Source organism: Arachis hypogaea, chromosome 9 (assembly GCF_003086295.3).
Source record: "Arachis hypogaea cultivar Tifrunner chromosome 9, arahy.Tifrunner.gnm2.J5K5, whole genome shotgun sequence".
NCBI lineage: Eukaryota > Viridiplantae > Streptophyta > Magnoliopsida > Fabales > Fabaceae > Arachis > Arachis hypogaea.
In genome coordinates, this window is record NC_092044.1 from 2,615,633 (window position 1) to 2,641,493 (window position 25,861).

Sequence of the window (25,861 nt, forward strand, 5' to 3'; positions counted from 1 at the left end):
ACTTACAAATCAGATTAGTTTAGAGTCGCAATAAATCTTTAAAATTGGCCTTATAAAGTATTAGAATTATTTGAACTAACTAAATCCTGTTCAGTACGGGCCATAAAAACCCCTAATTAAGATCGACGGTTAAAAATGACTAAAGTATATTTGAAAATTTTTCAATTAAACAGGTCACCTATTATAAAAATAATAATTATAGAGAATTAGAGATAATTGTATTTAGCTGAGTGATCTATAGAGGGAAGAGAATATCCAACTATGCTGCTATATCTTGTGTAAGTGCTTTAAACCTGTCATCGGTCACCAGACAGCAGCTTGCGTTGAGAAATTTCAAGGCCGAAAGGGAAAAAAAAACTTACAATGATTGCAGTATTCTCAAAATTTACAGTTTTTGTTTCCTCAAGACGCCAATACTAATTACAAAACCGAAGTTATGAACGGGAAAATTGCCTTCAACTCATCAACTTGCAGAAAAAGATAGATGATGGGTTGCAAAGACAAATAGGGTCACCAGAAAATTCACCTTTTTTTTTCTTTTTTCAGGAGAATAAAAGTAAAAAACAAGGCACAAGCATAATATCTCCATTTACAATTGTGTCTCCGGACCTCATGCAAAAATTATACTATTCACTTTGGTGCTATGAATTCCCCAAATCTATGCTTTTCTTCATGCACTTTCTTGAATACATCATCTAGTTCTGGAAATGCTTGCAACAGGAGCAGCTCAAGGAGGTCAAAAGCCAGCTGCTTCAAGCACACAGATGACTGCACAAAATAATGTGTCATGCACCCAAAACAGCAAAATATTGCACAGGGAAAAGTCTAACAATTAGCACGTAGACACATCACACCGGATGATCAATAGGTGAACACAATTAAGCTTCTTTGAACAACGTTAACATATTAGACAGACATTACCTGAAGAAAAAAATATAGATCTCTAACACACTGTACATACTCCTTCCGTCCTACAAGACCTACAATTGCTGGTGGTGCATGATCTGCAGAGAAGAGGCAAGAGAGGCAAGAGTAAGACTTTCATTTTTTGATAGAATTATGGACAGAAATATTATTATATCTATGATGAAGATAAATGAGAATGGTGGTATAGCGGGTATTACCAATCATAAGCTCATATACAAACTTTGCTCGTCGATCTGCCTCCTTTTGCTGCTCATCAGTAATCCTCGGAGATACTTCTGCAGGTTTTTGGCCAGGAGGTGAACTCTCAGATGTTTTAGCAGGAGATGGTGGTGGTCGTCTATTTGGGTGCTTGGTTAAGAATATTCCATCAGGCCAAAGTATCTATTACAGTTGAAACCAAAATACCTCATCAGTACATAACACTATTCTAATTGTTGTACAGAGACACATAGTATTTACCCGTCATACAAATTTGAATTCTTATTTCCGGAAAGACTATCAGGGTTATATCATGCATAACAGAAACATAGATTTCAACAAACTGAAAGAAATGTAAATGACTGGGATAGCTCGCAGAACCTCACATATGTTGGGAAAAACAAACTGGTTGGAAGATTACCTGTTCAACTCGGCTGACTCCAGAAGCAACCACTGATCCCTTTCGGAGAAGCTGGATTTTCTCTATCAACCAATCATCAAAGGCATCACCCATTCCTAGTTGTAAGACTTGCTTAGCAACCCAAAATGCCTTCCGCCTGTAATGTACACACAGAAAATGTTTAAGCATATATGAGCTTAACAAATGGAACTTAAATCAAACATCACATGTTCAAGGTAAAATAGCTAAGATTTTGCGAATTACCTAATCCATCCACCATCTTGAAGCTGGAAGATAACATCAACGAGATCCAATATTGGTACACTCAAATTTGGTGGTACCCACTGCATGTAAAAAGTATATTGATTCAGAATGAAGAAGCCAACATTCATATGATAATCTAAGAACAACATTAACAACCAAATACAAGAATTCCCTTTTAACTAATACAATGAGAAGAAAAACAAAATAGTATATTGCTCATCTACACCTAAAATTAGGCAATAAAAGTAAATCTAGAACCAAAGATTCAGATTTTGTTTACATAACCTCTGTTGGAAAACCATCAGAAGTATCATGCTGCACATTAGACACCTCTGAACCATCTCTTTTCACCGTCTTCTGCACGTTATTGAGAGAAGAAACAGTCTTTGATGGAATAATATCTGCATTGCTTCCAGACTTGTCAACTGGCTTTATAGGTTCCTGGGCATTCCTTTTTGGTAGAGAAAGAGGCATACCATTTGCTTTTGATTTCAATCCATCAACCGCAGCATTATTTCTTGTTTGCAGAATAGCCTCTTTGCTGTCAGCACTATAATTTTCTCTTCGGGTGGCAAAAACGTCACTTGCAGGTGCAGCGAAGTTGGAAGAGCTTTTAGTCTTCTCAGATGGCTTAGCATGGAGTCCAACTAGAACAGTTCCATAAACACAGTAATGCAATACATGTCAACAGGAAGGAGAAAAAAAATCATATATATTAATAATTTTCATCAACCATGAATCACCTGGTAACGTTTCTGTGATTGAAAATGAATTTGTGAATATGTATGTCTGCGGTATTATATATATATTAAGAGATAAGTTAGATAATTAAAAAAACAAAATCCTGCTGAAGAGAAAGAAGTGCTGGAAACCAGACCTGAGAGTCAACACTCAGAAAGTCCCATACTTCAATTGATTCAGAAACTGTTGGTAGCTGCACGAGTTCCTGAAGGGCAAAATCCAAGAGTCAGCAAAATATTGGCATAGTTGATTAAAACAATGACAGAAAATAACATCATAATAAAGCTAAAGATGCAAAAGGTAGTACCTCACATAACAGAGAAGTACAAAAGCTAAAGATGCAAAAGGTAGTACCTCACATAACAGAGAAGTACATATATCGGGCTTATAACAAAATTGTTCATAGTTCCAGTTGAATCACGTAAAAAAGCCAGATAATTATTCGTTAGGAAAAGCAAGTTCATTAATATAGATCAGGAATGCGTTTATCAAATAGCCTATCCTTATGTGAGATGATATGACCTGGTTACGAAGCATTTATGACTTGGTGCTCTAAAGTTTGACCTTTGATAATCTTATTCTCGTAAATAAGGTTGAAATAAAAATACACTTGTGCACATTATATGTACTTCAAGCCTAATATGCTCGTGTTAGGTGTGCATCTTATGAAGTCCTATGGATGCCTTTACTTAATAGTACTTAATAGCATATATGGTTTGTAACAATCGGGATTGAAGTTGATAAATTAACAAAATAGCCAATTCACTAATAACGCAAACCTACTAATTTGCCAAAGAAATAATTATTTACACAAAAAAATGTATTAATTTAATTCAGACACTAGGGCCACAATTTCTCTAATTTTTTCATTAATTAATGGCACAGTATTGCATAGTGGAAGAAACAGAAGAAATGTGAGTATTAAACACATAACAACAAAGGTGAGGAAAAATGACCTTCAAATATTTATCCAGCCATTCACACCGCTCTAGAATGACTGGTACATCTAAACCTGTTGACAGAAAATGTTTTGGAGGCAAATGAAGATTATACTCAGGAAACTCTTTCAGGCGTCGATGTAGCTCCTCAAAATGCCGAAACCTTAAAAGTAAGAAATAACATCAGCCAAATTAAAGAAAGAAATAAATAAGTAAAACTAGATACTGTGAAGACTATTAGATTGAAAATAGTATTAAAAACTTGAATGAAAGACAGTAGAAGCTTTTGCACCTTCTTTTAATTGACCAACTGTTGTTATTTACATCTGTAACCAATATGCAATAAACAGCAAATGATTTTGAGCCACTCTTCACAATATTTGCACCTAAGACCTTCAGGAGTAAATTAGCATTCATTTTCAGATACAAGCATAATAATATATGAACTTTATCAATTATTGTTTTAAGGAATCACAAAGCACCACCACAAGTACCTCACATCTCAACTTGAAAAAGGAACCTATGGCTGAGGAGCTTTTACGGGGATTAACAACCAAACTACAAGATTCTGCTTTTGAAATAGAGGATGCAGAAGATGAAGCTGCTGCTCCACTATAAATTCTACCCAAACTTTCAGTATCAGCATCATCACTGGAATCATCAGAATTAGTGTGTTTTGAAACACTAAGTATATCTTGACCATCTCCAGACAAAAAGCTTGTCCTCTCAACTTCCTCCCATGTATTTGGGTCATGATCACTTGATCTAGACCTTTTACTTCCAGACCTGGTTCTACGTAATTTAGGATAGCGAGAATGGCTTTTATTCCTCTTCTTGGTACCATGATTATCAAAATTTTCAAGTGGGTGATGAACATAGGAAACTGCCTGGTTTCTATTAGTCTTTCCATCCCAAACCTTAGTTACAGGGGAATCAAGACCAGTGACAGTGTTAGGATCATCATCTTCAGAAGTATAAGAAGAAGTGCTCCCAGAGTCACCAACTTGCATATGGATGCGCTCATGCTCATCATCTTTATATGAAGGGACTGTAGAAGAAGCTGATCCATTCTTGTCTGCATGAAAGGGTGTATGTTCACCAGTCAACGGACTGCTGTATCCAGAATTAATTTGGCTTCCTTTAGGTGGAATCATCTTTGAATTAGTGCCTTTTCCTTGGGTTCCAGATTTTGTCTTCATATGATCTACCCTTCGTGATTGTCCTGCTACAGGAAGCTGTGGACGGCCAATTGGCTGGTTCTCATCATCCTTTTGGTTGTAATTTTTCCCTTTTGTCCACATGTTTTCAAAATGTTCTGGAGCAAGGGCTTCGGTCTTTCTTCGAGAGATAACATCTAAGATATCTCCCCACTCTCCACCAGAACGATGGCGTTGAATACCTTGTTCCAAATTAATTTGGGCATTTCCAGGCAATGAGCTCCATGAACGAGAAGACCGAGCATCAACTGAAAGCAATGGATCTTTAGTATTATCGTATGCTTTATTTTTTGCAGATGACCCTGCATTCTTGGAAGGAGCATTTTTCAACTGCACAAGCTCCACACCACTAACAGAAGGATCTAAACAGTCAGAGAAATGGTCAGACGAAGTCTGTAATTCATCTGCATTAGTCTGAGATGCATCTTGAGCTACAGCAATCCCCGGATTAATCTTGGTCTTATTGATTACTACATTTTCAATTCTTTCATTAATAAATCTGCCAGCAGATAGCAGGATAAATGAGAACAACATAAGTCAAAAATGAAGTAAAGAAGAAGAAGAAATATATCAACCTTGGATTGGCTAAGTTTAGGACAGGCCGCATGACAGTGCATGAAAGGAGTTCCCTGACAGTACATCGAAAGAAAGAACACTGCAGATCCTCGGACTTGAAAGTGACAGACATGAGGCCATTCATCAGATGCTGCAAAACCTGCACATTAGGAAACACATGCAGCATTATATAACCCAAATTAGAAAATACAAGAACCAAATAATGGACCAAGGATGACAACTATATTCTCATCATCATCATTATTATTCAGTAAATGTGCATAAATCAACATGGAAAAAAAAAACCTTATGCTCAGCTTCAGCAGAAAATAGAGCAGGATGCAATTTATTCTCAGAAGCCAATACAATTTTTAGTTCCATATCTCGACTTTCAATTGTCAATGGACCTTTATGCATTTTTTGAATCTTTGAGTTGGCAGCACGAAACAGCTCCAAGTGTGTGCAAATGAGATTTATCAGATCCCTGAACCCAAAAAAAAAAAAAAAAATTAATTCCCCAACCCATCAATCTGCAATCCTAAACAAATTTAAAAAAAAAAAATCATAGGCAAAAACTTAAACTAAGAACCTTATCAAGAGATCAATTAGATTTATATTTCTCATGCGTCCTGAAATTTCCCCAAGAACACCATTTATTAGTTGTACTAACTCCTCGGGAGCCTCTTTGTCTGGTGTTATGCGAGAGTACCACAGGTCCGTCACCCACTCAGAAACTAGATGCCGGGTAAAGTGATCAATTGCGTCTTCAACAACAGGAGAATTCACCTTTTTTCTCCACTCAAATTTTGCAACAACTTTAGAACTTTCAATGGGCTTCTTTGAAGACTGAACATTGGTGGAGCCTGCTTTATTGTTGTATGCTGCTGTTTTTCTCTTCATTTCAAAATCTAATGATAAATACCTGAGAAAGATGATCAAGGAGGCTGCAACTGGCAAGTTGACCCAAACTGTGGAGCTTGTCACTGAAATAAAGGCAAAAAAAAATTAAACTAACTGCAAGGACATAAAGTTGTGTGACATAAGTAGATAGCAACAATATTTTCTAGCCACAGATGAACACAAGCAGGAGTTTTCAACTTGTAGTGCTGGTTTGGTTTTGCTAAATGATCAAATAATTTGGGGACATTAAATGAGCTATAACATTTTGCCTTAGGCTTTCATTCATAGTTTAGAAAAATGTAAAGCTTCTGAATAAAACTAAATCAAACTAGCATTGTTGCCTCTCCCTTTTACAGTTTTACGAAATGCAAAATCCTTGTGCAACCGCAACTTCTTTCTAGATTCATCACATATCCCCATATTAAGCATGACGTAGTCTCAGCACTATAATTTATTCTGCTTCCACTTGTGTTAAATATTTTAACACAATATATCCCTTGTCTCTCCTAAGCAGAATCAAGCACCGAGAGACGCATAATGTGGAAATGTCACAAATAAACAAACCATAAATTTCGGCACAAATCAAATTGTAAAGGTATATCCAGGGTCTAGAATGGGGGTAGGGTGAAAGAATTTTATTTTGTAAAATTATACTGGATTTAATGAGACTGGTGAGATCTTCATAGTACATATTTTAGGCAGTTCATTATTTAAGGTACTTTCAAGGTAATAATGGTAGAATTATATTCTGTTGTAGCATGATATGGATTTCAAAAGTTTATAAGGTTTTTCAGTTTGACCCAACTATTATATATATATATAAAGGGTCTCGGGTCTCCCATGTTAACGCATAAGGTTGTGACTAGGTAAATTCTTGAGTTTCTACTTACTGCATTCTAGGTTCACTGCTACAGTGAGAGCTAATCCTAATTGCTTTCAACTTTTCAGACTTCAATACCATATTCCTATGTCAATTTGTATGGTATCATACTACCAGCAAAACTGACAGAGGATTTCAACGGTTTATGCAAAGCAAAACACTATGTTATAGACTTATAGTGACTAAACTGGAGTTATGTCATTTATAAACATCATATTTATTGGAGTTAGAACATTTATTAGCATCATAATTAGTGGATGAAGAACAATATGAGAATCTTTATAATATTATCATGCCGTTACTTTAATATTCCATAAGGCCATACACATACCTCTGTTAAAATATTTTTTAATACCACCTCTATATCCATACTAGTACAATATCAACTCAACCCTAGAGAAGTGGAGTCAAACAGAAGTTTACCCACTGCAAATCTCCCAAATCCACTCACATTAAATATTTCCCAAACCGCGTCACCTTATATACCCCCTTAATTTCGATACATTGTCAGCTAATATAGCTGACACTACCAACCAATTGCAATCCATTGTATAATTGACTATAGGGTAGTTATTGCAAACGTAAAGGATTTCTAATAACATGACAATACATGATCGACCGACTTGCTATGTATCGAAATTAAATCCAAATGAAAATGCAATACATGCTAACTGTCATATCATAACAATATCACCTTGAACCCACCATTCTTGCAAAGCTGGCAGCATTGTAGTGATAATATGCATGAAAATACTTCATTAGCAGAACAATCAAGAAAGCTGTTGAACTTAAATGAGGGGCTAATCTAACCATTCAACATAATCCAAAAAGCATACACAAATAAATGAACAATCTCAATGTTTAACTTCAGCTCAAATAAATTATATATATTAAAAAAAAATCGAATTGATATAACACACCCTACACCGATTGAGGACCCAAACGAACTGTAACAACATAAAAATCGATTTTTTTTTCTCTTTTATTTTTTGCGATAAGATAAAAATTGGAGTGTGAAAAAACTCACGGGACATGAGATAGGAGAGTCCAACGACAGAGACGAGCAAGATGACAATCCTCTTCTTGGCTTCTTCCGCGAGGTCCCTCACTGTCACCTGGTTCGCCATTCCTCGAATTTCTCAATACCCAAACGCGCCACAAAACTGGGTTAAAGAGAAAGAAGAAGAAGAAAAGCCCCAATTCAGATCAATCGGAACCAAAGGAGCTTCATTTTTTTTTTCTTCGAAGAATTTCGCGCTCCCGTAAGATGAATTCTTGGGGATCGCGATGAAATGAAAAAGAAAAGATTTATGAGGAATTGGAGCTCAATAAAGGAAACAATTTGGGGATAGAAAAAAAGGGATTGGATTGGGATTTGAATGAATAGAAAGAAGGGTAATGGTAAGGGTATGGGTATGACCGTTAGGTAAATTGGTTTTGCTTGTGCTTGAAAATGGTTACGGTGACGGTTATGAAGGTGGTGGTAGCGTGCGTTTAATTTTCTCTCATTTTTCTCATTCTGTGTGTGAGTCAGTTTTTCTCTTTGGCTCTCTGCAGTTTCTAGTTTCTAATCACACACACACTCAAGATTTGACGTGTGATTCTTCTGTTTTTTAATCTTTGCTGGGAGCTTTTTTATTTGAAGTATAAATATATCCTTGGACCATTGCAGTTGCTCTAGTCATACCATACAAAACTCAATTATATTAAAACTTAAAAGTAATTATTTAAATTAGTCTCTAAAATTTTTATAAGTGGATATTTGAATTTTTTTTTAAATTAATATACATATAATTCTCATTGTTTTTTTCTTCAGTCAAAACAATTTTTCAACTAATTTTTGGCATGATTCATCAACAAAAAATATTGAATTAGCATGATAATTAGAGGTAATTAAAATATTGACGTTAAAGAAAGTTCGTCTTCTTCTAATTAACATGGATAGAGACATATCTTTCTTCGCACATTTTTTGCAATTTATCATCTAACTTTCTTGGCAACCAAACATTTTCCGCAATGTCACATTGAAGGGAATGTGATCTGTTTATTCAACCATAGCCTTTTTTCTTCTTCTTTTGCTCTCCAAAACACATTCTCCTTTAAACATGTTCTTTCTTAAGCCTTGAAATCGAACTGACTAGTTGTTAAATCCTCAACTTTTTTAGTCACGTAAAGCGATTCAAAAAGGATAAAAAGAAATAATATCGTTTTTTTTAAGCTGGTAATTTGGTATTGATTCTCTCATCTCCTGCTTAATCTGCAGTGTTCAGCATAGATTTATAATCTATATTGTTCAAAGTTGCTGTCATAAACTTAAAATCTGGTAAGACCCCGCCATCAACGAAATGTCAAAGTACAAATCACTAGACTAGTTTTCTTCATCTCTGACAACCGTCTCCTTGCCAAAGAAGCCACTGGCCTCACCGCTTGCTATCTGCAAGATGTGTACTCCCAAATTAAGGACTTCATAGAGAAATTCTACGTCTTTTTAGGGATTGTTTTGTCTTCCGTGTACATGTGGACACTTAACAACCACGTGTGAGAGTTAACGTGCCAATTCAATATTTTTCGTTAGTAAGTCACATCGAAAACTGGTATAGAGACTGTTTTAGTCAATAGAAAAAAAACGTGAGAAATTGATGTGTATATTAATTTTTTTAGTGACTAAAATATCTGTTTTTAAAATATTCGATGATTGATTTTGGTATTTACTCTTATATTGATATTTGAGAATTAAATTTGAGATGCTCCAGTGGTTGAGTACTTTGTTAATTTCACTTCGCTTAACTAAGTGTTTGGAATTTGAGTATATACATAGTAATTTATTATTTAATAGTAATTTTTTAAATAGAATCTAAATTAGAGACAAATTAATCTTTGATTTACTGAATTTAAAAATATTGTGAAAATATTATAATCCATAATTTTATATATATATATATAAAAGGGAAATTAAAACGAATATTTTAAGAAAGGTTTTATATAATGTGAGATCAAACTCTACAAAATTAATGTAAAAGACATTTTTATTTTTTAAAGAATTTAGTTTTGGTCTTATTATACTCTTTAAAACTAACAACTAACTTAGTGTAGTTTTGTTTTTTAAAACTTTTAGGGTTGGGTTAAATTAACTAGATCTCTTGTAGTTGAAGTCTTGTAAAGAAGCTATAAGTTTTCAAGTCAATTAATTTGATCCGGTTTGCTTGAAATTCTACAAAAATTATAAAAGTAATGGGTGAAAATTTTTTATTAACTAAAATTCGATAATTAAAAAATCAAAATAACTACTTACTAATCTTTTGTTAAATCTTTCTTATAACAATATTATTATTATGTGGCTTCTATAATGTTTATGATTAAGGTATTTATGGTAGTTATAAAATTTTAAAAACACTTGAAAAGTATAATTAAAGTTATAATCAATAACATTATGCAATTACCCAATACCAATAGGGTTGAAGAGTTAAATGAAGAAATTGTTAAATTATCTCAAATAATTTATCAAAACGTAATGATTTTAGTTAGAGCTGTTTTAACTTTTAAGTTTTAACTAATATTAGTTTTAATGATATAATTTTCTATAATCATTTTTTAAACTCAACGTAAAATCATGTATTATTGCAACTCTTACATGTAAAAATAAATCAAAATGAGCTGCTGTAATTCACATATACTAAAAATAAGACACAAATTAAAATGTTAATATTTTTTAATTCAATCACATAGATAATTAAGGGTTTTTTTATTATTTTCAAATGGTTAAACACCCTGAGTCACTGCCACCACATTATTCTAATTGTGTAGCATTGGTCAACAAATAAAGCAGCAGGTTGATATAAACACTTTTGTCTAGGTTAATTTCTACTAATCAATATTTTAACAAAATGATTATGAGTACCCTAGAAACCAATCTAATTGCTTCTAATGATTATATTTTTAACATGCTAGGTCATCACTCATCATTAGTTTAGTAGTAGCTGAGCTATCCATTTCATTATTAAATTCAATATCTTTCAATCATACTTTTCCACCATGAACTTTTGGACACACCACAAATTGATTTCTTTTCTTTTTTTCCCTCTTTTTTGTTTGGGTTAATCCACAAATTGATTTCAACCATAGCTTTCTTCTTCTTTAATTATTATTTTAAAACCAGGATAGTCATTTTCTTTTTTCTATATTTTTTGAAAACCAGAAATAATAATAATAATAATAATAATAATAATAATAATAATAATAATAATAATAATAAATGTTGAAGGTATGAAAATTTCAATGTGATTGAAAGGAAGAAGAATCATTCTTCAAATGAAATGAAAAGTAAAATATACTATAAGATGGAAAAACTTTCAATTTCATTCGATGACTCTCTTATAATTTTATCATTTTTTTTTTAATTTTAAAAAAATAGTTATGCTATTTCTACTAGTTAAATCTCCAAGTATACTCTTTACATGCATCAATCATATTACAAATATATTTTGTATATAAAAAAATCAGTTATTAAATCAATTATTCATATAAAATATATACTATAATAAAAAATATATATTAAAAATAAATTAAATAATATATATTTATATATAAATATATAACAACTGATATAATATTTAATTCTTTTATAGTTTTATGTATAAAAAACATTATTGTCACTTGTCAGTATATTTTCCCCTACTATTTTCCCCTATCTATAAACTAGGCCTGACTTTTGGAATTGGATCCAATATTTTGGGGTAAACCTAAACCTGGCCCATGATAATTCAAAAAGTTTTTGGGCTCAATCAAATCAATCCAATGCTTAAATAAGTTTGCTGTGCAGGTCCAAAAAAAAATGTATGCTGTTTGGAAATTATATTTTGTAAAATAGAAAAGTTTTTAAGTTAGAGAATAAATTCAATATAACCAAGTTGGGTTGGCCTAGTGCTTAGTTCATTAGTCCGTTTAAGTAAGTATTGAGACTTCGAATTTTATATTATGTATGCAGCAACCTATTAACCAATAACAAATCCTTAAATATTAGTCCTTGGCATGTCAGATTGAGGGATACTGTGAAAAATTAAAAAAGATATGGGACACTTATATCAAAATAAAATATTTTAACACAAAAGTAACATCATATAATATAAAAATATTAGCTGAAGGATAAAAAGTTGCTTCTAGAGTTCTAGAAATGCAAAGAAGAGCTGAAGTATAAAAAGTTGATTATTTATCACTAATTTGGTTAAATAATATACTATTTAAGAAACTATATAATTTAAAATAAAATCCCAAACAATTTTAAATTATAGCATGAATTTAGTCCAAAAAATACAATGAACTCAAAATTGAAAATCATACCCAACTCAAAATACTTCAAGTTGATACTTGATATCCTTCATGAAAACGAAGTACTTACAAAATTTGCATATTTAATTTTTTGAAAATTTAAAAATATATTTAAATTTTTAATTTTTTTAAAACGTGGATATATTAATTTTTAAGTTCAATTTATCTAATTTTAAAAATTATTTTATCTGTGTATCCATATCAATTAAGTCAGTACAACAAAAGTCATGTTTTAATTTTTTCGTTGACAAATAAATATGAGGAATCGATATACTTAAATTTTAAAAAAATAAAAAACTTAAATGTTTGCGGATCGGTCCAAGACCTGTTTGTTCTTTTATAAAAAATAATAAATAAATAGAAGAAGGGAGACAAAATAAAATTAAAAAAATAAAGCGAATCTTCTATATAAGTTCTAAGATTCTAAGATGCATATACACGGAGCACGTGCTCTCAACGTTGTCTTTCACTCTCTCTTTCCCTTTGGCCTTTGCACACTTTCCTTCTTTTTCGTTACTTTTTATTTTTATATTTAATATTTATATATATCTTCCCGCTAAAAGAGGATTCCTACAGCATGCATGCGCTCGGAAAAGAAAACCAAAACGCAAGAAGAAGCAATTGAAACGACACCAGATGTTTAAGAACTTATCTGATGCACTTTGTTTGGTAAAATATCATGAGTAATATTTCTATTACTATTAAAAGACTAATTCTTTTTATGCGTGAAATTTTTGTCTAAATTAGACCAATTAAACGTGTGATTTTAAGTTAACTTAATTGAATAAACCGATTCAAACTTAGTTTGATAACATTATTTGAAGTTACAAAAATTTTTTATTTTGTATTTAATAAATTAAAAAAATTATATATGTAATTCTATTTACAGTTTTTTAAAAATAAAAATGTTTTTTAAAGTATTTAAAAAGTGATTTTTTTAAAAATTAATTTATACTTATCACAATTAAAAAATTTAATATACTTTCATATATTAATTAATTTTTAAATTTAATTTTTATATTTATGTTTATTATAAAAAATTTAAACTTTAAACTTTTTTACCAAATACAATTATTTTTGCTTCTATTTATTTAAAATTATTTTTAATTAAATTTATTAAATAAAATATTGTAATATTTAAAAATTATTATTTTAAAATAATTTTTTTAAATTATTTTTAAAAAATAAAGATTTTACCAAATCAAATCTCATTTTAATGAGTCACCAACAAAAAATCTCATTCTAATTCTCAAAAACTAAGAACCATATTTTTTTTAATTAACAATTTTAAATGTTAAATTCTAAAATTAATTAATTTTTATGATAAGTGAATAACTATAAAAAGGATATAATTAAATTATTAGGATAACGACAATTACATTCTTAATTAGCTATTGAGTCTATAAATATGCCAATTGAGGAGGACACTATGATGCATTGGGATATAGATACAAATTTTAAAATTTTATAAGAGACAAAGTATATATATATATATAAAAAATATTTTTGAGATAAATTATAATAATATTTTAATATATATTATTTATTTTTAAATTTATTTAGGAACCTAAACATACAATATGTATAATGGGCTAAATCTTTGGTCTATGAATAAAATGAATATCACTCATACTATCGAATCCGGATACTAGGGATAATAAACATTTCATGTCATAAAATTATTCATTCAAAAAACTTAAGTTGATTTTGGAGTTCATCAAGGATCAAACCCTTGATTTTTTGGATTTAGAACTCTAATACCATGTCATGAACCCACTCATCCCAAAAGCGTAACCTGACAGGATAATGTAACACTAATAGTCATATCTCTAATACTTCTAAACTTCTATTGTACATATTGTACGTTTAGACTATTTGACTTTCTATACTTTCTTTAAAATTAAATATGTTAACACGTGATGATATTTAAGTATTTTAAATGTGTTTAAAAATAAATTTATTTTTTATTAAGATATGGTTAGATACAATAAAAACACATGTTGGACAAATGGTCAGATCGTGTTTAAAATGTATTCGATATGTAAATGCTTTATACGAAAGAAAATAAGGCACAAATTCGGCTGATTTTTTTTATATGGAAGAGATATTGGTGTTTTTTTGGAAAATGGGATTATTTGGTGTAATTACAGATAGGTGGATTTTGTAGGTAAAAAGTCAACACGTAGGGGCGTGGTGCAACACGTGGAGGCGTGGTGGACACGTGGCAGCATTCTGGCCAACACGTGGAGGGCGTGGTGGACACGTGGCAGCGTATTGTGCAACATGTGGGGGGCGTGGTGCAACACGTGGGGAGCGTGTTGGACGAGTTTCACAATACTGTAGTACACTTCAAATATCAATATTCAACCAAAACACCATTTTCCTTTCCATATTAAAAATAATTTCTGCACAAATTCTATTAGTGAATTAAAAAAAAGTTTTATTTTTATTTTTCTTACAAGACAAGATTGAATCCTCGAAAACAGTTGAAGCCGCAGAAGAATCTTCCGTACGCAGAACATTGCTCCGGTGTTCCCACTGTCTGTCCTTAAATTGCAGCGACCGAGTCACTCACTCACTCAACGCCGAGTCAGTGACTCAGTAACAACAACGTAGTAGTAAGAACGAAACATCACATTCATAATAGGGTCCACCCAACACCATCATCATTCACCACCTTCCAAAACCTCTCTCTCTCTCTCAAATCCAATCCCCATTCCCATGTGATGTGATTATCATAATTTCGTGAACTAAATTTGTTTCCTTTTTCCTCCATTCTCCTAAATCCCAATTTCCAATCTCTTTCTTACCCTCTTTTTTTCTTCCTTTCACTTTCTCACACTTTCTTTTTATCCCTACATTTTGTTCTTTTTCTTTTTGAACACTTTCAAAATCTTTTTTTTGGTTTACTTCATCTTATTGTTCTCGCCGGAAGCTTCGTCGGAAATGTCGTCTCCGGCGCCGGAGACTCCTCCAGGAACTAACTCCACCGCCGCATCTCCTCCTTCCCCGTCTGCCGCATCTCCGCCGTCTCCGGTTGCATCCACCCCGACGACCAATGTCACCGCCTCCCCGCCGTCGCCGGCGCTCGTATCCACCGCTCCTACCTCGGTGAACTCTACTCCGTTTATGCCATTGACTCCGGCGGATTCCGGTGGGTTGGCGAAGGGGACATTGACCGGAATCATAATAGGGGCGGTTTTGGGTTCGACGGCGATGCTTATTATTGGGGGCATTTTCGTCTTTTTCTACAGGAGGGCGAAGAGGAAGAGGAATCAGGGTTTTGAGAAGAGCAACTACTATGGTGCTCTTCCTCAACCAAAAGGTGAGGCCTTTTTCCCTCTCTCAACCAAAAATATTAGTCAAATAATATACACTAGTTTGTGTCAACTTCAATTGTCGTTTTCCTTAGTGCATAAGAGAAGGGTAACTTAGATTCGTTGATTATGATAAATAATCTGAAAAATCCTAGTCAATTGTGCTGGTTCTGGTGCATTCAGAAAGTTTGGTGATTTTCTCGTATACAGCATTGGTTACTTGTTACTTTTCTTTGCTAGTTTATGGTTTGGATGACCTAAATTTTCACTGAATGACCGAATGTATAGTTAGTTCAAGTGGATTGACATCTGTGCTCCTCAAATATATCATCTTAGATTGAGAAACTATTGTTGTATCCAGATACATCAAACCTACATTGAACTTTTATTATACTGGTTTGTTTAAATAGACAGTTATTTGAAACTGGTGGAAGTAGTTTGTGATAACTTTAACTTTATAGTAGGGTAATTAGGTTTAGTTTTTCACAGTTTAGATTCAAAAGAATAAGTTTGCATGAAATGTGGTTTTGTGTTTGTATAGAATTATTGATTATTGATTAGCACAGTAGAACTAATTATTGATGCGAATTTACTTCAGTTGACCAGGGTAGTGGCTTACCTCAGCAATGGCAAAGTACTCCTTCTCCTTCTACAGATGGTAAAGGAGGGCTGCCTCCGAAACCCCCTGGGGTTGTGGCAAATCACCAAAAGTCGTCATCTGCTGGTAGTCTTCCCACATATTCTTCAGCTACCAGCAGTGGTATTGGGTCTGAGCGGCCATACATGTCTCAGTCTTCTGGCATGTCCTTGTCTCTATCTCAGAGTACTTTTACATATGATGAGTTAGCAATGGCAACAGAAGGGTTCTCCGGCTCAAATCTTCTTGGTCAAGGTGGTTTTGGCTATGTCCACAAAGGAGTTCTTCCAAATGGAAAAACTGTTGCTGTTAAGCAGCTGAAATCCGAGAGTAAACAGGGGGAGCGTGAGTTTCATGCAGAAGTCGAGGTCATTAGCCGTGTCCATCACAGGCATCTTGTTTCCCTAGTTGGATATTGCGTCTCAGGTGGCCAAAGGATGCTTGTTTATGAGTTTGTGCCAAATAAAACACTTGAGTTTCATTTGCATGGTAAGATATTTTCCATTCGTTGCTCCAAAGTTAAATCTTTATCTCCTCTTCCCCCCACATATATTAGCACTTTTGATTTATGAAGAATGATGCATGATGCATACATAGATAATGTAGAATGAAGGACAAAATTTAATTTTTCACCTATATGGTATGCAATTTCCCTTTTCTTCCTATACATAGGATTTACTCCAATCATTCTCTAATAAATGTGATGAACTTCAGGTGTACGCATATTTTGAGTAGTATAGCTTCTGTGTGTAATAAAATTGTTTTCGTATGCAGAATTGTGGTTTAAAAATTTTGTGGAGTTGAGTTTAAATAGATTGGATTGGTAATTAAGGTTTAGGACTACACTGTCTTGTTTAAAGTGTGATAAACTTACTCGCACGTCACTATTAATAATTTTTGGTATCATACGAATATCATTCCAGCAAAGGACAGACCGACTATGGACTGGTCAACGAGGATGAAGATTGCAGTTGGAGCTGCAAAGGGATTGGCCTACCTGCATGAGGATTGTGAGTTTACCTTACTTGGAAATAAGTTTCTGCTTAAAATCTGGTAAAAATTATTTGTTCGTGATACTAACTTCAAAATTTACTTCTATCATTCTAATATCTTTTTAGGTCACCCTAAAATCATACATCGGGACATTAAAGCATCTAACATCCTTATTGATGATAGTTTTGAGGCAAAGGTAAACTTTATAACCTTTGAACTGCATTCCTTGACATATAAATAGAAATTCAAATCCTTAATTAATGTTTTAAAATTAAAGAAACCTTGTTTTCTTGTTCATTTGCCTGTGCCATTGAGGTAGGCTATACTTGTTCTTCTAATGACAACATAACATATGTATGATTTATAAAGCTATGTATGATATAGGATGCAAACAAAGCCAATGGATCAAAGGTCCTCTCGTTTTAATGGTGAACAAGAGGAACAGGTGGATTAATTGGAAACTATATCCCACTCCCTCTTTAAAATGGTTTCTGCAATAGGAAAAGAAGGAACCTTCCGTCTTCCTTAGACCTCAAAATTTCCCTAAGTAGAAGGGACTTAAAATGGAGTATAATGAATAATTGAATAGTTAAATGAACTAAAAATTTGTTCATCATCTCATTTGGCGCTTCCCTATCCAAGCATATCGTGTATGTAATAATATAATATTCCCTTATCGTCCCTTCAGGTTGCAGATTTTGGACTAGCCAAATTTTCAACAGACACAGATACCCATGTCTCTACTCGAGTGATGGGAACCTTTGGGTAGGATGCATCACCATTTGTATTCTTTTCTCGAGTCTGGTTAGGAGGGTTTATAATTTATGTATTATATATTTATATTTCTTAATTTGGATGTAAGTTAGGTTGATTTTACTTTTACATTTTATATTTGCTGTTCTAGAATTATCTCAGTGAATTTCCAAATTCATTCAACAGATACCTGGCTCCTGAATATGCTGCTAGTGGGAAACTCACAGAGAAGTCAGATGTTTTCTCCTATGGTGTTGTGCTTTTGGAGTTGATTACCGGTCGAAAACCTGTTGATAAAACTGAATCTTTCACAGATGACAGCATGGTTGAATGGGTGTGTAGTGTACTGTACTGTACTGCATGGATGTTTATATGTTATTATTATAATTTGTATAGCTTTAGACTTGAAAACATAGTATTTATGATAGGTGTCTAACTTTCCTGTGTCCAATCCTCTTTGTGAGAGGAGTGAAGTTGATTGCTATATTTGGGTGGCCAGTGTTTTATATGCATCTCTCAAGCCTTTTATCTGTTCATTTTGGATGCTTTTTTACCCCTTTTCTCAGTCACATTGGCAATCTTGATAAAAACCATATTAATTGAGGGTGGTTAGGAAGTTGGAAAACTAGGGTGCATTTGATTTGAATTTTCATTTTTCTGTTTTCATTTCCAGTGTCTTGTTTTCTCTTTTTTCTTCACAAAATCCTGAAAACAAAACCATTAATAATGAAAATAGAAAAAAAAAATGCAAACGAAATTCACCCTATGCTTGCACGTGAGTCCAATTTTGAAGTTGAAAGTATCTAGCATAATAAAAATCGGATTGGTTCTTATCTATTGGTTATCTAGTTCATATTAGCTTTCTAACTTGGTCTCAGATAACTGGTTTCCAATACCAAATGTTGTATTGAACTTGTGTGAAGAATGGGAGAAACTGTCCAATTGTAACTATGTACTAAATTATTGTGTATATTATAGGCAAGGCCCTTACTTTCCCAAGCTTTGGAAATTGGAAATTTTAGTGGACTTCTAGATCCAAGGTTGCAGACAAATTATGATCGTGAAGAGCTGACTCGAATGACTGCATGTGCCGCAACGTGTGTGCGCCATTCAGCCAGGCGCCGGCCTCGAATGAGCCAGGTGAGTTTACCTAGTCAAAAGATGTGTTTATAAGAAACTTGTGATCTATCATTCTTAAACGATTTTGAAGCTTACTTCTAATTGTTTGGCATAACAATGATAAAATTGTGTTAAGCAGGTTGTTCGAGCTCTAGAAGGAAATATTTCTCTAGAGGATCTGTACGAGGGGGGCACACCGGGGCACAGCAGAGTTTTTGGTTCCTTTGAGAGTTTAAACTATGACGCCGGTCAATACAATGAAGACCTAAAGAAGTTCAGGAAGCTGGCACTTGAAAGCCAAGAGCATGGCACTAGCGAGTACAGTGGACCGAGCAGCGAGTACGGTCAACATCCATCTGCTTCAACCAGTTCAGGCCTGCAAAACACACAAGAGACAGAAAGGATTTAATCCAGATATTATGTCCCGCTCGCATCGACGAGCATTGTTGGTACATATGTGTTGGTAGATTTTGCAGGTAGAGAGAAGTATGCAATGGCTTGCTTGTGCTCATAATATGCAGTAGCCAATGTTGCTTCATTCTTTTTCTTTAATGGTTTTGCTGTCTAACTTGTTTCTCAAGTATGAATGCTGAATTATTTTGTAAGCTTTAATTTGATTCACACTTTTATGCTACTAACGTTTACTTAACTGGGAAGGCTAACATTGTGATTCAAAAGAACTAAGGATATGTAGGGATGATTCTGTATTTATTTGGTTAACTTTGTGATTATGCATCATATTAGACTTGGAGGGTATTAAGGATTGTTGATTAAGGCAATTATTTCACGGTCTTTCTGTAATTATATAGAGAGCATGATATTGTATGATATCTCCAGTTTATGACAGGAGGAGTTATTGATTCATGACAGCAAGGAGAACCATATTTGAATGTAACGTTTCGTGCTTTTTGGTATTGGGAGTAATGGTTGTGTGACTTCAATAACTCTATGAGCGCAATTAAGCAAATTTAAATAGTTTAAACAGCATCATCGTCATCGTTATCAATATTGTTTATTTATTTATTTTGGTTTTTTCATGGTATCTCTACTCCAGTCTCCAGCAGGTTAACCACTAATTCGTCGCAGATCGAAACTTTATTTAAGGATTTTTTATTAGCTAATGAATTTGTTATGCCCAAGATGAGATTTGAACTTTTTACACTTATTTAAACGGATTAATGAGTTAACTACTATTCCAATTTAATTTTATTATTATTATTATTATTATTATTATAGTAAAAGAAAAACAGTAAAATACGTTAAATGCTAATATTCTTTGAGAAAAAATTATGAAGAACAGCCATTTTTGAAAACTAAATTGTTACTAAAGGTAAAAAATAAAGCACTTAAACTATAAATTTTAAACGGTAAATTTTAAATTTAAATTATTGATATAAAATATAATAAATAGAAAAATAAAATTTGTTTATTTAATTGACAAAGAATATAATACTCTTTATGGAATAAAGAACGTTAAAGAACATATAAGAATAAACCATAGAATATACGTGTCATTCACATAATGGAGATAAAAAATTGAACTACTAAACTTGGGGTTGAATATTTAATATGATAATGTCACTTGGTCTATATACTTGATTTCATTAATGTTATATGATGTAGTTTATAGTGTTATGTTATAGTTTTACAGTCATTTATTAAAGCTATTCTTAGCATGCCATCCTGTATCCTATCACTACTAATGGAACACTTGATCTTAAAAAAAAAAGGCACACCCTTTGATGCTTTGTTGGCCCTTCTATGAACATTTAATTAATTAATTCCTTTACTATTAAGAACAACATATCTTGCCATGTGATTAGTATAAATAAAGAGTACAAATGTGATTACACATTACAGTTAAATGACAAATTAGCTTTTGACCTGATGAGTTAAGAGATATCAGAAAAAATAATAAAAAAGGTTAAATTAGGAAAGTGTGGGCATTTTGGTAAAAGAAGAGAGTCAATAAACAATCTCACAGCATTCTTCTTATTTCTTATCTTAGCTGTCACCCTTTGTTTAGTTTATTTATTCATCTTAATTCAGTAATTGTAATTGTAATTATAATTGAAATTGAAATTTCTATTCCTGTTCCTCTCTTCCACCTGTCTTTCAAAAACTCTTGTTCCACAAACACAAAACACATCTCAATCTCTGTGTTCCAAATTCTCATTTTTTTTTCCAGCTGAAAACAAAGTTCCACAGATTGTATTTCGATCCATGGCATCAAGACGGCGCATGTTGTTAAAGGTCATAATCCTTGGAGATAGCGGGTAATGCATGTTTTTTTTTTTTTGTGTATATATATGAAATTTGAATTCTTTTTTAATTAATTAAATTTTGGTTTATTTTATATCATACCCAGAAAGGAAAAACTGAAAAGGGGTGGTGCATTTTTCTTTGAAGTGTATATTTTTAAGAAAAAGTTTATTTTTTTTCTTCTTGGTTTGTTAGCAAAAACTATGAAAGATATAGTTTATGAGATGCTGAAGATTGGAGGAGGAAGAAATGAGACTTGAATTGTATGAAAGTTTCTTGGATTCTTGAAAACATAGAACTTTCTTACAAAACATGTGTTACATGAAAGCAAAATTCTGTTATGATTCAATAGTTTTGCAATATTCTGAGAGGGCTTAGTTTAATATTATGTCTTTGCGTGCAAATGCTTGAAAGGTTACTATATCAGTCAGATGCAATTGTTTGTTGTGTTATTCATCCAATCTCTCTTTGCTGATGATAATTTATTTGGTTTTTGTTTTGTTTTTTCCCCTTCATTTTGGCAGGGTTGGCAAAACATCATTGATGAATCAGTATGCCCGAAACTCATTTTCTTTCATAAGCATTTTGTTATAGTACATTTAGCAATGGCTTGATGAATGCTGGTTTGTTTGATTTGCATTATCAAGATCATGATTTTCGTTTCTCATCTCTGCATGTAGGTATGTGAATCGAAAGTTTAGTAATCAGTATAAGGCTACCATTGGTGCGGATTTTCTAACCAAGGAAGTTCAGTTTGAAGATAGGTTGTTCACATTGCAGGTGAAGAATCCCTTTCAGATGAAAAACAATTCTTGTATTGATCTATTTCACTATCGGATTGTTCATTATCCGAATTAGTTTTCACACTGATCATCGCTTTATTTTGTAATATCTCTGTAATATCTTGCTGAACATAGCTAGAGCATGTTTTAAACTGTTCTTGTTATTGACCATTCTGTTCATTAGAGTTTTGATGGATGATCTTTACAGTCTCATTCTAAAGAAAATAATAGAAAACAGACTAAATATTCTGTTTTCTTGGAATTCTTTGTTTCTTGTGGTGAGGTTAATCTCTATGATTAAAGAAATGATGACCATTATGAATGGTTTATGATAGTAATTTGGTAAGTGCCTGGTACTTTCTACGGGATATAAGTTCAATTTCTGCCTCTCTTTTTTATATGCTGTTCATTGAATAGTTGTGAATTCCTCTATTTGTTTGAAGAATATGGTAAGGTATCTCGTTTTACTTATAGATTTGGGACACTGCTGGTCAAGAGCGCTTTCAGAGTCTCGGTGTGGCTTTCTATCGGGGTGCAGACTGTTGTGTCCTTGTATATGATGTAAATGTCATGAAATCTTTTGAGAACCTTAATCACTGGCGAGAAGAGTTTCTTATTCAGGTGACCTTTTATCATTCTCTGATGTTGTGGCCTTCCCTTTGTTAAAGAACATTGAGAAGCTCAAGTAAATGATTTCATTTTCAGGCTAGTCCATCTGATCCTGAAAACTTCCCATTTGTTGTCTTGGGGAACAAAATAGATGTCGATGGTGGAAACAGCCGAGTTGTAAGTTACTCCTGTCATTATTGTCACTTATTGCCTCCTATGAAAAGTTCTGTGCAATTTTCTCAAAAACTTTCCATTTGTAAGTTCCTCTATTATGATGTCTTTCTCGTTTCAGATCTCTGAGAAGAAAGCAAAGGCATGGTGTGCTTCCAAGGGAAACATTCCGTACTTCGAGACCTCTGCAAAAGAAGGATTTAATGTTGAAGCTGCTTTCCAGTGTATAGCCAAGAATGCACTCAAGAACGAACCTGAAGAAGAAATGTGAGTGTTCATTGATTCATTCTTCTGTTTTCATTTCCTATTGGACTGGATATCCACCCTCGGGAACTTCTCCCGTGCTTTCTCGAAACTAATCTTTGTCATTAAGGTTATAACCCTCCTAAAATTCACGAGAGCTATGTCGCACTGTCAAATTCTCTCACAAAAGAATAGTGAAAGATAGTAGCTTCCGGTGCTGGAGATTCTGTCTTGGTTCTAGTTATACTCCTAAACCTCCATGGTTATGGTGGCTTTATAATACTACTAAAAAGATTCCTTGTTTTAGTTATTTACCTCACAAAATCCTAAAAGCCAAAAAAAAAAAAAAAGGAAAATGAATACACATTAGATAATCAATTTTTGTCCATGGGTTTTCTCTAATCAATTTCAATTTCTGTACATGTCATTATTCAATATTTACTAGTTAATGATTTATAGGGTGTTGTACATTTGAATGTGAAATGATTTATGATTCCACTTCCCTTTAAGATAAACAATTTACTTTAATCATCACAAGACTTAAGTATGGTGTATTGTGTTGATTATATCAGGTACCTCCCTGACTCAATCGATGTTGGTGGTGGTGGTCGACAGCAGAGATCCACAGGCTGTGAATGTTAAGAGTAGAATGTTCAATCTGGATCAGCTTTGCTTGGTGCCATAGTACAAGACATTGACAAATTCATTATTAGTCAGCTAAAACAACATTAGCTATGTAAAACCAGGAACAAATTCTCTGTCATGTATACTGAATATTATTTGTGTATTGTTGAGCTATCATATTGAAGTGAAATATTTTAATTTTGATGTAAGTGTTTTGCATTTGACAAGTTTTCTGTTTGGTTATTAAGCTTAAATAGCCTAGCACAATCATTCTCTTTCATTCAAACTTGGGAAAATGTTGACTGAGCTATTAACAAGAGGTTTCAAATTCAAATTGAGTATCTAGTTGCATTACAAATTTACAACTCAGAATAGAGAACTCAATTCAAGGTTAATTTAATTTGGCTGTAATTAGATAAGAAAATGATGAAGGGTGGTTGAAGAATAATTGGAGAAAACTGAGCAAATATATTAACTTATAAACAAAATAAAGAATGTTTTACATGAATTATTTATTGGTATATGATTAGTAAAATAATATGATTCTATGGCACGTTTAATCTTCTAAGTAATCATCATATTGTGCATTGTACATCACTACATGTTATTTTTTGTCTTAGGCTCCTCCAATTTTCAAGGTTCCCTCATTTGATATTCAAATGGAAGATTCCAAATCGTGCAGGATACTCCTTCCTCCGAAGATTACAAAGTGTCCTAATGGATTCCATTATGAGACTTTTTGTTTCATAATTCCTTTTTGATAGTGGCACAAATCGCAATAATCACATGCTCACATTCACAACACAACACAACACAATTAACATTTTACAGTATGTATTTACCCTCTAAATTTAGATAAGCTTTGGAGCAATTGTCTTTTTCAGTCATATTTAACCAACAACATTTTTATTTCAATATTTGACCAATAAAAAAATTTTCTATTAAATTTTAAAATTTAAATTTTAATAATATAAAAATAAAATATTAACTTAAAGTGTTAACTAATATTAATAAAAAAAATTTACTCCTCACATTTTTTTAGTAGGGGCAGATGCTGGTGAATTTTAGGCCACCTGATATGCACAAAAAAAAAAAAAATCAAATAAGAAATCAGCAGAAAGCTCAAATTCACGAAGCCCATGGAAGTTTCTCGATGGTCACAGAAGCAGCATCGCCATTCACCGCCACATTCCGGAGCCTAATATAGCAACCGCTTCCTCCCTGAGATTTAGCAAATAGGGTTTCATTTCCCAAAATTAAAAAATCACAAAAAAATCTAATTCGGAATTGGAACCTGATTTTCCAATGGAGTCAACCAAAGAACAACACGGGTTACTGCACCAGATCCTACCCCCGCGCCTCGAAGACGCAGGCCTCGAAGATTGTGCTCTTCCGCCTGAATCCATCCACCAAGCATTCCTCAAAGCAGCCGCTGCCGTGAAGTCCGCCGCCGCGATTTTCTCCGATGACGATGACGAGACTGCCGGAGATTGCGTCAACGACCCGTGGCCAGCCGCAGCCGAGGGAACCTCCGATGCCGTGATTGGGATCGAGCCGCCCGGAGCATGTTCCGTCGAGAAAGGATGCGAAGAAGGTGGCGATGAGGTGAAGGTCTCTGGTGGTAGCAGCTGCGAAGTGGAAGAGGTTGTGGACGAAATTGTGGTTGGAGAAGGAGCTAAATTGGGGGAAGGTGAAGAAGCACCTTGCATTGATGAATTGCAAGATTTGGGAATTGACGATGATGCAAAGAAGAATAAGAAGAAAAACTGTGAAGAAGAAGAGAAGAAACCTACTTTAACTGAAGGCTATGTATGAAACGCTGAAAAGTTGAAATTTCCGTCGGTTTTTGTTCTGGATAGCCCTGGTTTTTTGTTTTCATTATGGCCAGATTCTCTTAATTCTCCGTTACTAAGAAATTGGTGTTTTGTAAACTGTAGCTGCAACGTCAATGTCTTTCTTTCTTCAAATCTTGAGGTTGTTTTTCTTTCCTTGAGATCTTTGTTCGA

The 25,861-nt window shown here is 33.3% G+C and overlaps 4 protein-coding genes across 6 annotated transcripts; 3 read left to right on the plus strand and 1 right to left on the minus strand.

Annotated features, from left to right (window-relative positions):
* Positions 1-346: 346 nt before the first annotated feature.
* LOC112709888 (uncharacterized) lies at positions 347-8,699 on the minus strand. 3 transcript variants are annotated; one of them, XM_025761875.3, is made up of 16 exons: positions 8,048-8,699; positions 5,830-6,223; positions 5,547-5,724; positions 5,261-5,400; positions 3,963-5,184; positions 3,761-3,861; positions 3,487-3,631; positions 2,667-2,735; positions 2,533-2,578; positions 2,266-2,436; positions 2,075-2,190; positions 1,790-1,869; positions 1,547-1,682; positions 1,125-1,308; positions 922-1,004; positions 347-768 (listed from the first exon to the last, which is right to left on the minus strand). In XM_025761875.3, the coding sequence occupies exons 1-16, from the start codon at positions 8,145-8,147 to the stop codon at positions 631-633; spliced, it is 3,303 nt and encodes a 1,100-aa protein (XP_025617660.1). In that variant the 5' UTR covers positions 8,148-8,699; the 3' UTR covers positions 347-630. The 3 variants fall into 3 exon arrangements, with proteins under 3 accessions (XP_025617660.1, XP_025617659.1, XP_072059896.1); XM_025761874.3 differs by having other exon boundaries at positions 2,075-2,436; XM_072203795.1 differs by lacking the exon at positions 5,547-5,724 and having other exon boundaries at positions 2,075-2,436; positions 8,048-8,672.
* A 6,134-nt stretch (positions 8,700-14,833) lies between these two features.
* On the plus strand, positions 14,834-19,943 carry LOC112709889 (proline-rich receptor-like protein kinase PERK15). The gene is made up of 8 exons (XM_025761876.3): positions 14,834-15,670; positions 16,261-16,788; positions 17,223-17,309; positions 17,418-17,488; positions 17,981-18,057; positions 18,232-18,379; positions 19,024-19,185; positions 19,304-19,943. The coding sequence occupies exons 1-8, from the start codon at positions 15,292-15,294 to the stop codon at positions 19,571-19,573; spliced, it is 1,722 nt and encodes a 573-aa protein (XP_025617661.1). The 5' UTR covers positions 14,834-15,291; the 3' UTR covers positions 19,574-19,943.
* A 1,077-nt stretch (positions 19,944-21,020) lies between these two features.
* On the plus strand, positions 21,021-24,064 carry LOC112709890 (ras-related protein Rab7). Its single transcript, XM_025761877.3, has 7 exons — positions 21,021-21,440; positions 21,951-21,977; positions 22,107-22,206; positions 22,683-22,829; positions 22,914-22,994; positions 23,110-23,255; positions 23,804-24,064. Exons 1-7 carry the CDS (start codon positions 21,388-21,390, stop codon positions 23,871-23,873), a joined length of 624 nt encoding a protein of 207 aa, XP_025617662.1. The 5' UTR covers positions 21,021-21,387; the 3' UTR covers positions 23,874-24,064.
* Positions 24,065-25,160: 1,096 nt separating this feature from the next.
* LOC112712778 (uncharacterized) lies at positions 25,161-25,670 on the plus strand. Its single transcript, XM_025765696.1, has one exon. It carries the CDS (start codon positions 25,161-25,163, stop codon positions 25,668-25,670), a length of 510 nt encoding a protein of 169 aa, XP_025621481.1.
* Positions 25,671-25,861: the final 191 nt, after the last annotated feature.

What these genes read in the sequence shown, in the direction of transcription:
- LOC112709889 (XM_025761876.3), top strand. Translation starts at nt 15,292, where the DNA reads ATGTCGTCTCCGGCGCCGGAGACTCCTCCAGGAACTAACTCCACCGCC. An exon ending in ACTTGAGTTTCATTTGCATG is followed by an intron (nt 16,789 to 17,222) that starts GTAAGATATTTT and finishes ATATCATTCCAG; the next exon opens with CAAAGGACAGACCGACTATG. An exon ending in GCCGGCCTCGAATGAGCCAG is followed by an intron (nt 19,186 to 19,303) that starts GTGAGTTTACCT and finishes TGTGTTAAGCAG; the next exon opens with GTTGTTCGAGCTCTAGAAGG.
- LOC112709890 (XM_025761877.3), top strand. Translation starts at nt 21,388, where the DNA reads ATGGCATCAAGACGGCGCATGTTGTTAAAGGTCATAATCCTTGGAGAT. An exon ending in ATAATCCTTGGAGATAGCGG is followed by an intron (nt 21,441 to 21,950) that starts GTAATGCATGTT and finishes TCATTTTGGCAG; the next exon opens with GGTTGGCAAAACATCATTGA. An exon ending in ATAGGTTGTTCACATTGCAG is followed by an intron (nt 22,207 to 22,682) that starts GTGAAGAATCCC and finishes TTTTACTTATAG; the next exon opens with ATTTGGGACACTGCTGGTCA.
- LOC112709888 (XM_025761874.3), bottom strand. Translation starts at nt 8,147, where the DNA reads ATGGCGAACCAGGTGACAGTGAGGGACCTCGCGGAAGAAGCCAAGAAG. An exon ending in CTAAACTTAGCCAATCCAAG is followed by an intron (nt 5,185 to 5,260) that starts GTTGATATATTT and finishes ATCTGCTGGCAG; the next exon opens with ATTTATTAATGAAAGAATTG. An exon ending in TGTATATGAGCTTATGATTG is followed by an intron (nt 1,005 to 1,124) that starts GTAATACCCGCT and finishes TCTTCTCTGCAG; the next exon opens with ATCATGCACCACCAGCAATT.
- LOC112712778 (XM_025765696.1), top strand. Translation starts at nt 25,161, where the DNA reads ATGGAGTCAACCAAAGAACAACACGGGTTACTGCACCAGATCCTACCC.